We start from the raw sequence: 10,445 nt of genomic DNA, 5'->3' as shown, positions 1-10,445 counted from the left end.
AATCTCCTTGAGGAAACACCATTTTGGCAGCAGTAAAATTCTCTATTTTCCAAAAAAACAGATATCCAGGCTACAAAATAGCTTGGGAAGTTGAGTTCCTGTAATCTTAGTAATAGAGTCGAGTGCTCCACGCTGTCGTATGCTTTACTGACATCCAAGGTGACAAGCGCAGCAAACTTTTTTCTATTGCGAGCTAATTTAATACGACTCTCAAGGTCAGTATGAGCACACCAAATTGAACAACCCGGCCTGAAACCAATTTGGCATGGATTCAATACAGCATTTTCTGAAATGAATGACATGACACGGCTGAGAAGGACCCTTTCCACCAATTTCACAAGGTTCGATGTTAACGAAATAGGGCGTATATTGTCTAAAGTTAAGCCCTCCCCTTGCTTTTTAAGCAATGGAACTATTTCAGCAAGACGCCACTCATGCGGTATCCAAGGACCTTTAATAGAATGGTTAATTAGAGCCAACAGGTCTGCAGGAGATTCATTGAACAATATTTTGATCATAGATGAAGTGACCCTATCGGGGCCAGGAGCCGCTGGGGATAAGCGCAGAACAATTTGCGACAGCTCAGGCATAGAGACCTCAGTGAAATCACTTGAGGTGCATGTGAATATAGTAGGAGAACGTAAAGCAGATGTAAAGCGAAGCTCTAGGCCACACGCAATATCCTCTAAGGCCTTTGCGATGTCAGCAGGGGACTGAACAAGGGATTCAATGTTGGCAGCCGGAGGAATCACCTTGTTGCGCCTCAGGAAATTAAATAAAGCTCGTTTATTTCCTGATTGGGAAAGGAAATCATAATGATTTGTATTATACTCCTCCTTTGCACGGGCGACAGTGCGCTTAAATGTTGTTGCAACATACTTATAATCCAGCCAATTTTTTGGGCATTGATTGGTGAGAAGTTTCTTCCAAGCTGCTTTTCGTCGTCTATATTCACGCGTGCACTCAGCATTCCACCAATTGCTCGCGATTGCACCCTTTGTGCTCTTAAGCAAAAATTCAGACTTTTGCCTTGCATGGTCCAGTACCGAGCATAGATGTGCAGCCTTGCTTTCGGCACTTCTCTGAGCGCGAGTGTCTGAAGTGATTTGGAGGGCTGATTTTAGCGTGTCTTTAAAGCAATTGTAATTTATTAACGTGCACTGATGTCGCTCAGGAAGAGTTAATTTACACGCAAACTTGAAACTAATCGGTAGATGATCACTATTTGTTGCACAGTCAACAGGCGCCCAAGACATAACAGAGACTCCTGGGGAGGAAAAAGTTAAATCCAAGGCATAGCGGCATTGACTGCGGACAAACGTAGGCAATCCGGAATTGTTGCAGATCAAGTTATTGCCAGAAGCCCAATCAAATAGTCTAGAACCAAAGCTGTCTGTTTTAAACCCCCAAGTCACATGGTGCGAATTGAAGTCGCCAAGTAACAGAACCTGAGATCGGCTACTAGACATGAGTGAGTCAAGGGGCCGAGTGTCACGCACACCAGAAGGGAAATATGCATTAGCTACCGTAAAGGGCTGTTGACCTGGGACACTAAGGTCAACCGCGAGGATTTCACATTCATTGTCCGCATATTGAAAAGAAATGCATGCCCTGTGGCAAAACTTTGTAGATATGAGCACTAACAACCCTCCCCCTCGTGATGACCGGTCAAGCCGGAACGGATGGTAATCCTTGAGATGATAATTGAAATTTGAAGTTAGCCATGTTTCCTGTAAAGCAACTAAATCCGGTAGAAGCTGAGTGCATAGGCAATTTAAATCTGTTGAAGCTGAGAATATAGATCGACAATTCCACTGGAGTACACTTAAGAACCCTATCTTGGCGGAAGTGCCGCAGCCGCGACTGCCTTTTCTAGAATACTGGTCTTAGCCTTTTGACTTGCGTTACTTTTCTTTGTCTTTGACTGGGGGCAAGATGGACCTGCAATATTCAGAGGAGACCCACTTCGTTTCTGGGCGCGGAGATCAGACTCCATATCCATACAATCCATAGAGGATGCGTCCATAACGCTATGCGAAGAAGAGGCCTGAGAGGTCTTTTGTTGCTCACATTGTTTTTGGCCCTGTGGAGCGGAATCGATAATTACAGAAGGAGGGGTAGCTTCCGAAGCCAAAGAAGACAAGAGCGGAGCGGTGGACGCCTGCAGAATATTGGTCATCTGAGCAGCTATGACCTGCGAAATGCACGTGGACACGGTTTCCATAATGCGATCCATTGCATTTGCCACAGCTTTCTCAACTGCCGCTGTAATAGCCTGGGACCAACTAGAATCCATTATGGGTGGACATTTGGCGGCCACACTAGAGTAGGCTGAGGTTCTCTCCTTGACTGCGGCAAAAGCCTCTCTCCGCGTGCATCTGCGCTTGTCTATAAGCTCGAGCACCTGAACTTCTTGTGCTCGTGCAGGACAGTCAGGCGAATCAGCAGAGTGAGCACCGCTACACAAACAACATTTCTCTTGCTGTTCAGGACATTCCTCTCTGCAATGACGTTCCCCACAGGCACAGCAGCGTAAGGCCGATTTGCAGGCTTTGCCGCTGTGGCCAAATCGCCAGCAGTTTTGACACTGAAGGGGCCGAGAGTTAAAGGCATCTACTCGGAAAACCAATGGCCACACCTTAATCTCTGACGGGCAAAATATTCCTGCAAATGTGGCAATTACGGACTCCGTAGGAATTTTTTCTCCGTCAACCATCCTGCTGCATCGATGGACAGCAATCACTCCCGCAGGCGAGAGGTTCTCAAGCGTTTCCGCAGGGCTCAATCGAGAGTCGACCCCTCGGACCAAGCCCTTGGAACATGCTAGATGAGGCGGAATGAATGCGCTCACCGGGTGGTTGGCGAATGACGTACACTTCAGCAGGTCTTCAATACAGGCTTTATCCGGCGACCTGCACAAAATGCCACCCCTGCCGAACTGCCGGACGTCGGTAATGTGCATGAAATGCTGCGATGTTGACCTAAGGGCCGCCTGCACGGCCTCCGGGTTGTTCAGTCGGATAGCGCCTCCATCGGAAGGCACTAATGCGACTGGAATGCTTGAAACACCGCTGCGGAAAAGGAGATCGATTGGGAGCTGGTCTTTAGGAAGAGATGCCGACCAAGGGGAAAACCCCTGGCCAGGAGAAGAAGTAGACATTAAGCTTTCGTCCCGCACCCAATCACCCAAGAACAGGAGCAAACAGGCACAGACAAAAAGGAGAAATTTAGCAAGCTAGAGCAACACCGCCAGGTACTTAGCCACTGCCCCGCAGCCTGGGTAGCTGAGCCACGTCAACAGAACAGCGACCAGAACGAAGCAGCATAGGGACGGGCGGGACAGGAGGAGAAACTTCGTCCTCCTCCTCACCGACCGTGAGCCAATTTGGGCCCGCCGCCGCAAAAACCGAAAAAACGCAAAAAAGCGGTTAAAAACCGCTTGCAGACATGAATGTCGTGGGAAAATCCAGTGGCAGGGGGGCTGGAGGACCTCAGGTACCAAGACCCTCAGCCCCGGGACATCAGCAGCAGTGAAAGCCTGGGCGGGGAGAGCACGAGCCCAAGGGCGGAGCCAGGCAGATGGGCAGGAGCTCACTGGCACACATCCGGTCAGTTCGAGAGCGCTCTCGAACTGAACACACACACAACTTCTAGAAATGGCTACTAGTAAAAGCTTTAAAGAGGGCTGGGTAACCTCAGTAGCTTTCGTTGGCTGCGCAAGGATATCGAGGCTCCCAACCAATCAGAATAAAACCCTCAGCCTTCTTCTCAGGCATGAGAAAGTAGCTGAGATGTACTAAAATTCAAACAAACCAGTGGGTAAAAAATTTAGCCTCTTGAGAAATCCCATTTTGTTAATAAAGCTAAAAACACATGATATATCAACAATTGCATCTCCTAAAAGCAGTGCGGGATGAAAAGGAATGTATTCGTTATAAAACTGGGTAAAGTACTTTTCCTTAGTTTTTCCAGCTTTGTACAAGAAATTAAAATGTGGTTAATCGTAACTTCATGTCTGCATTTTACGCAGACATGTTGACCTTGTTTTGTCAGCAGGAAAGTGTGTGTGAGGTGCGTGTGTCCGAAGACAGCAGCAGATAATCACTTCCTTAAAACGTTCTTGGTAGGTGCAGGGCCCGGACTACAGAACTCGCTCTAAAGTTATAGAGCGTCACATCAAAATGATGACAGCATGACGACAAGGCGAGACGTCAACGCGTGACGAAACGCGGAATCAACCAATGGCTAGTAGGGTGCCGCCCCGGAAGCGTTTATTTGCACGACAAGAAGCCTATTTGCACGGCAAGGAGCCGTCTGCTAACTTTTTATAAGAACACGCAGCGAATAAAATATTGTTTTATTCTTTCAAACCAACGTATTTCACTTTCACTGATATTTAGCAAAACAAGAAGAACATTCACTTTTGCAAATAACTGCCTTCGTGGGTAACTTTTGTTGCCATGAGAGCGCACTGACAGATGTAAACAGTCAACATGGCGGCCTTCAAGAAAGCAGCTGATCCCACGCTATGGCTGCGTTCCAATAGTCCCAAGTAGACGGCTACTTAGACGTCTAGCCGGACAGCCGCCATCTTGGGACGCGTTCCATTTCTCGGCGAAGCAGTCTCATAAGACTGCTTCGCCGAAGTCCACATCGATGCAGGCTAACTTGCTGTCTAAAGATGGCGGAGCTGATGTACGCGGAAGAGCGAGTCGTGCTCTTGCGGGCGCCGGAGTGTACACGGAGTATAGGAAAGGAAAATGTCACTCCATTATGTTATTTGGTACGCAAACTAGTGGCTAATTAATCTTCGTGGGCATGCGATTCCTAGCAGTGAATCACGCAGGAGAAAATCGTGCAGTTGAGAGCTTTGCTACAGCAGCGGACGCTGTAGGTCTGTTTATATGTGATCTGGCATCTGACGATGCCGGATCTTAATTAGCACCTTGATTTTAGAGAATACTCGTCGCTATCGTTGGTTTCCTCGACGGGCGTTAAGACGGCTGGCGTGACGGTTAATAAATGTGTTCTGTTGCTGTATTAGTTGCATCAACTCTTTCGCGTGCATTCCTTTTTATCTCTACACTCTCAGAACAAATACACCGGCATGTTGCGAATTGATTTTAGTCTTTGCAGGATTAAAGATCGCTGCTGTATTTAGGTCTCTCGCTGTCTCCGAGTGCCACGTACGGCAGACAGCAGGTTTAATGTCACGTATGTGTTTTCCTGTTACAGTGTTTATTAGCCGTATCGCATTTCGCGCATACTGATTACAGTCTTTCGTATTCTTTCTTATGTTTACAGGACCGTCTGGACGAGCACGTTCGAGGAGCATGTACAGTTTAGCATCAATAATAAAATAATAATCGCATATCTCTTTAGCGTCGTCTTCGGAGAGCGGCCCCGTCTGCTACAAGTAGACTGACCGATAGGCACATCCACCAGTCCGGTTTACGCGCAAAGTCATTGCAGAAGAAATGTGTAAACTTGTTGAAAACACGTTTTTAATTATCGTTATTGCTCAGTTTGTGAAAAATAGTAGTACAACTGTTCATAAGCTTTAGTTACATTATTATGCCGCGAGGCAGCGTGAGCAGTAGACAAGTTCCAATACATGGACATGTAGACTGCTTCCTAGACGTCACACTAGACATCTTGTTAGACGTCTAGAGTATTGGAACGCAGCCTATAGTGTTCTAGAAGGGGGTAGTGGGTTCAGCAGCCGGCGCGCCCCATGCATTGCGGCGAGGCCGTGAGTGCGGACGGGACCCGGATGTTAACGGCGGCGCTGTAGTCGCGTGGGCTGGCTGTTGGTGGTGCCCATGTGCTGCCTCTCGCACGTTTGTTCACGCATGGTTTGCGGCTTCGGCTGTTCTCCGTTTTTTTCAGCGCATCATTTTAGTTTGCTTCGCCGGCTGCCTTCTTCATTCGTGAAACGTAGGAATGCTGAATCGTCAACAGCAACGACATTGCTTTGCTCCCGGTTGTCAAACCGGCTACAAGTGGACTAGAGGAAAGCAGCCGTCGTTTACCGTGCCGAAAGATGAGGAAAGACGCCGAATTTGCCAGTACATCATGACATCCAGATTGAGCCAGGATCCAATGGAAAATTTATTTGGCATAATCAGGCAATCCTGCGGGTCCAACGACCACCCAACCCCCACACAGTTTCTAATTGTCGTCAACAGCTTGTCGTTTTGCAATCTTACCAAGACAGTGCGCTCAGGAAATGCTGACCTTAATAGAGGTAGTGGAGAAATAAGTTATCTCCGATGCGTGCGTGCGATGCTCCTGCTAAAGAAGACAGGGTTGCTGCAATCGACCAGCTCATCGAGAAAGGCAACGTAGCTTCATCCGAGCGCATGCTTCAGAGTATTTCTGCTGAGCACAGAGAGTATGTAGAGCAGAAGAGCGACGACCGGCTTATACATTATATGGCAGGGTATGTTGCCCGAAAGTTTCTTAAACGTTATGACTGCAAGCACTGCAAAGCCTTTCTGTTGGAAAGCTCCAATAAGGAAGGCAGAAATTCTGAGTTCACAGTGATATGTGACAAGGGAGAGTTGTTGTATCCTTCGCAAGAACTTTTCCGGGCAGTGAAGAAGTTAGATAACATATTCCCTGTTTTCTTCAGTCGCAATAACTCTGCAGTGACAGCATCGTAGATTTAATGCTGCTTGTGAAGGCAAATTTTCGTTATGCCTTAGGTTGCAGCCAGCAGGCAGATGCGCTCACAACAGGTTTGACGAAGTTCTATGTGCTGACAAGGCTGCACTTTTACGTAAAAGGGCTGAACCAATCGCAACAGGAACGGCGGAAAAAGAAATTCTTCACGAAGATAAGCGTTGTCTATAGTGCCTCTCTCGTAGCAGCCGTAAGCAGTGCCCTGAAAAAGAGGTGGCTGCCCGTTTATTGTACCAATAAACTTGTTTGCTACCATTAGTTTCCCTACTATCTTTTTTACATGTTTATTACGAAATTTCGCGCATTGCAGGAACCGCCGTGACCGCCTACTAATGGCATCACCGTAGCAGGAATTATCTCTCTAGATTTCAGTGAATGTGTACTTAGGAAAATAAAAGCTGAACTTGATGAAATAAAGCCTCGTAGATTTGGGATCTCTCTGTTAAGGATGCGTAAGTACGCGTGCCGCAATTGTTTAGCTAACTTTAACAGTGAATGTGATTGCGTCTGGACGTGCATCGAAAATTTTTATGGAAAATTAAGAGATTTGCTAACCACAATTTTACTTCTGCCCTGTTTTTGAGGTCTGCGTTCAGAAATGCAACCGGATCGTCGTACGGCGGCTCTGTCTCTGCACTCGTCGGGTCGGCTTTATCTTCGCACAAACTTATGGCATGTCCGCCTTTCCATCTTTTCCGGGCTCTTTGCCTTGAGATTTAGGTTTTAAGAAAAATGCATTGGAGCTGCAGACGTCCGATTTTCGGTGTTACACCAGATGCACACAGCTTTCTCGGCGCTGCGAATGCAGCACGTATCGCGGGTATGTCGCGGGTTCTTTACAGCCAGTGCTCCGGTGGCGCCATCTCACGCTGTCGACGTGAGGTGCCGCACCCGCGGGCTCTCCCTGAACCCACTACCCCCTTCTAGAACACTGTACCCACGGCTAGTTCCTGCTTTCTTAAGCGTCGTCTGAAATCACGGTTCTATTTGGTTGTCCTAAATGCTCGGATAACACTTATTGAAGCCAGCAAAGGCCACAGGCCTCCAGAAAGGAACCTGCAAGAAACGTTGGTACCGAAAATCGACGAAGACAACTTAAGGTAAGCCTGTGTTATTGGTTTAAAGATGCCATATACCAAGTATGTGATTGGGGTTCTGTTTCTTTTGCTTTAGGAAACAAAAGACGACCACGAAGCACGGTTTGTTGGGTAAAATAAACTTTTTTTGGCCTCATAAACGTCTGACACACAAATGATTCAGTTGGGAAGGAGCAAGAACCAAGCAAGGCGGTTAGGCGCACACTAACAACCTTGCTTGTTTTAGTTCGTTCTTGGCTGTGCTACAAGTTGCTGCAGTGCGGCACACACATATGTTCCTGTAAAAACATAGCCCGAACCCAGAGCAAAGGTTTCTCCCTGTTATTCCCTGCTTTCGCAAAACGAAACAGAAACTATTGCCTGTTTTCCCCGCTGTGTTCGCTGCTGCATTGCTCTGCACGGGAATTCGTCTCAAAATGGCGCCAACACGAAGAATGTCGAGCGAGCAAGAGCTTATCTTAATAGTTTATGGAGAGCCATCCGCTCTTGGCTCAGGCTTCTGCCGACCTCACAAATTCATACACAGCTGTTGAAAAGCGCGAGCTGTGGAACCAGCTCGCGTAGATACTTAACAACGAGGGGCCGGCCGTCAAGACCACCGACGGTTGGCGGCACCTTTGGCATGTGCTTTGCTGCAGAAAAAGGGAAGAATTGACGCGCCTAAACCAAGAGGGCAGGTGAGTCCTTCAACGTAATACTGTGAAATGCCACTTGAACAAGCCTCGCCTCATCCTATTGTAGGCACACTGGAGGAGGCCTGCTTGGTGGCCGAGGAGGCCGTATTATCACCCTTGTAGGCACGGCCAGTGCCACGGGCGTCGTTCTTCGATGGTGAGGCAACTGAGGTGGATGTGCACTGTAGTAGTAGTAATAGTAGTTGTGGTGGTGGCTTATTAAAATAATAATAAAAACGAAGGATAAGATTTTTGCTAGCCCCGGCGTCTGCCATCGATACTGAAGCACCCGAGCTGGAGAAGCGGAAATAAAGAATAGCAGGCAGAATGGAGAAATGAAATGAAAGAGGTGAGAGAACAGGAAGAGAGGATAGGGAGAGAGGTAATATAGACAAACTATTTACACAATAAGAAATGTGTACAGGTTGCGTGTGGAATTACTCAATGAGGCAATAAAAACATGCACACAGTACTATGTTGACTAGAACTGGAGTGGGGCGTCCAGTTCTTTGTAAACCGTGATGACGTTATGAACAATTCAAACGTTTTCTGCTGGGGAGAATGTTAAGGCACTCGTGTACGAATTTACGGCGCTATGGCTTCTTGCAACAGGAGAACCAGCAGCCCGTCGCCAACGGTCCCCAGCACCACCACGCCGCCAGTGCCCCCGTGAGCACGCCGCCAGTCGCCCTCCATCAGCACGTTACCAGTCTGCCCAGCAGGGTGTCAGTTGGAAGTACAGCAGGGACGAGCGGCTACATGCGTAGCCCCATGTAGGTGAAATCTTTAAAAACATGATGTCTATGACTTGTGCCTTACAAGCACTGTTTACTTCATCTGTGATTTAGTTTAGTCTCGGAGGAGGTGCAGGAATACATAAGCTAGTGGTTGCGCATTATTGATTGCTTCTCTTTTGCTAGTGCTCTTTTCGTTTCATGGTTTGCCACTACCAACCAGTCGCACCTTTTAACCTGTTACAGCAGAGGAGATGAATGGGGAATCCCAGAAAGTTATCAACAAGACACACTGAGCCCCACAGTCTGTGAGTTGGCTTGCCATTATTCAAGCTCCATACTACCCTTTCTGGCAGCTGCTTGAAAGTAATAGCATTATCCATTCTGACAGCATTTGTAGCAGTGGCCAAATAACTGCAGTGATTCTTCACTATCCACAAAACTGTCTCTCTGGCTTTGCCACTCTGTGCAGAATGTTTATTTCTCTTGCAGTGAGGCTGCGATATCTCCTAGTAGTCTAGAAAATGTGCACATGAAATATGGTACAACAATGCTGCCCAAGATTGCTGTCCTGTATATTTATGTCAAGTCCTCTAATACATTGTACTATATGCTTTGCTTATTCCACCACATAAAGCATTGCGTGATGAGCACATTTTCTTTCCTGACAGCTACACCAGTGCCCTCGCCACAGCCCACACCTCAGCCCCCACTGAAGCCCACACCAGCGACCCGACTGCAGCCCTCACCGCGTGCCACGCCTAACCCTCTTGGCAAGCGGCGGCGAGACGATGAGGTGCTGCGCCAGACGCTATACGAATCGCGGCGTTTGGCGGACCTTACTGAGGCCCGGAACCGCCAGGACGCTGCGTTTCAGCAGAGCATGCTGGAGGTGTGTATTCACTGCGCACACTGCACTTTTCACAGTAGAAACTGTCACCTTAAGCATAAATATCAGTGCTCTTTTTGAGCACCTCTACTTCTGTTTTGACGCCTCTTGTTGGGCGTGGTTGGGACATCTGAGTTTATGAAAGTGACACGAGTCTTCTACAACCATACTTTGTACACAATATCTCAGCATCTGACCTTTTACACAAAACTTAAGCGAGACCTCAATATTGATTGACAGTAATAATTTGTAATTGGGGCTGTTTTACATGCAGGCTATGCGGGATGTAGCAGCTGCTGTGCAGGCTTCAAATGGGCAGCAAGAGCTGCTCATCCAGAACGTCAATATACTGACGCTGATCCTATAA

At 47.6% G+C, this 10,445-nt stretch overlaps 1 protein-coding gene across 1 annotated transcript; it reads left to right on the top strand.

The window, feature by feature from the left end:
• Nucleotides 1-7,051: 7,051 nt before the first annotated feature.
• Nucleotides 7,052-10,445, top strand: LOC144123752 (uncharacterized). The gene is made up of 6 exons (XM_077656516.1): nucleotides 7,052-8,458; nucleotides 8,523-8,612; nucleotides 9,068-9,228; nucleotides 9,436-9,497; nucleotides 9,861-9,985; nucleotides 10,353-10,445. The coding sequence occupies exons 2-6, from the start codon at nucleotides 8,610-8,612 to the stop codon at nucleotides 10,443-10,445; spliced, it is 444 nt and encodes a 147-aa protein (XP_077512642.1). The 5' UTR covers nucleotides 7,052-8,458; nucleotides 8,523-8,609.

This window comes from Amblyomma americanum, chromosome 3, assembly GCF_052857255.1.
Source record: "Amblyomma americanum isolate KBUSLIRL-KWMA chromosome 3, ASM5285725v1, whole genome shotgun sequence".
Classification (NCBI taxonomy): domain Eukaryota; kingdom Metazoa; phylum Arthropoda; class Arachnida; order Ixodida; family Ixodidae; genus Amblyomma; species Amblyomma americanum.
The sequence above is the reverse complement of the archived record's forward strand: the minus strand, read 5'-3'. Positions and strand labels throughout refer to the sequence as shown.

What these genes read in the sequence shown, in the direction of transcription:
- LOC144123752 (XM_077656516.1), top strand. An exon ending in GGCTACATGCGTAGCCCCAT is followed by an intron (nt 9,229 to 9,435) that starts GTAGGTGAAATC and finishes AACCTGTTACAG; the next exon opens with CAGAGGAGATGAATGGGGAA. An exon ending in CACACTGAGCCCCACAGTCT is followed by an intron (nt 9,498 to 9,860) that starts GTGAGTTGGCTT and finishes CTTTCCTGACAG; the next exon opens with CTACACCAGTGCCCTCGCCA.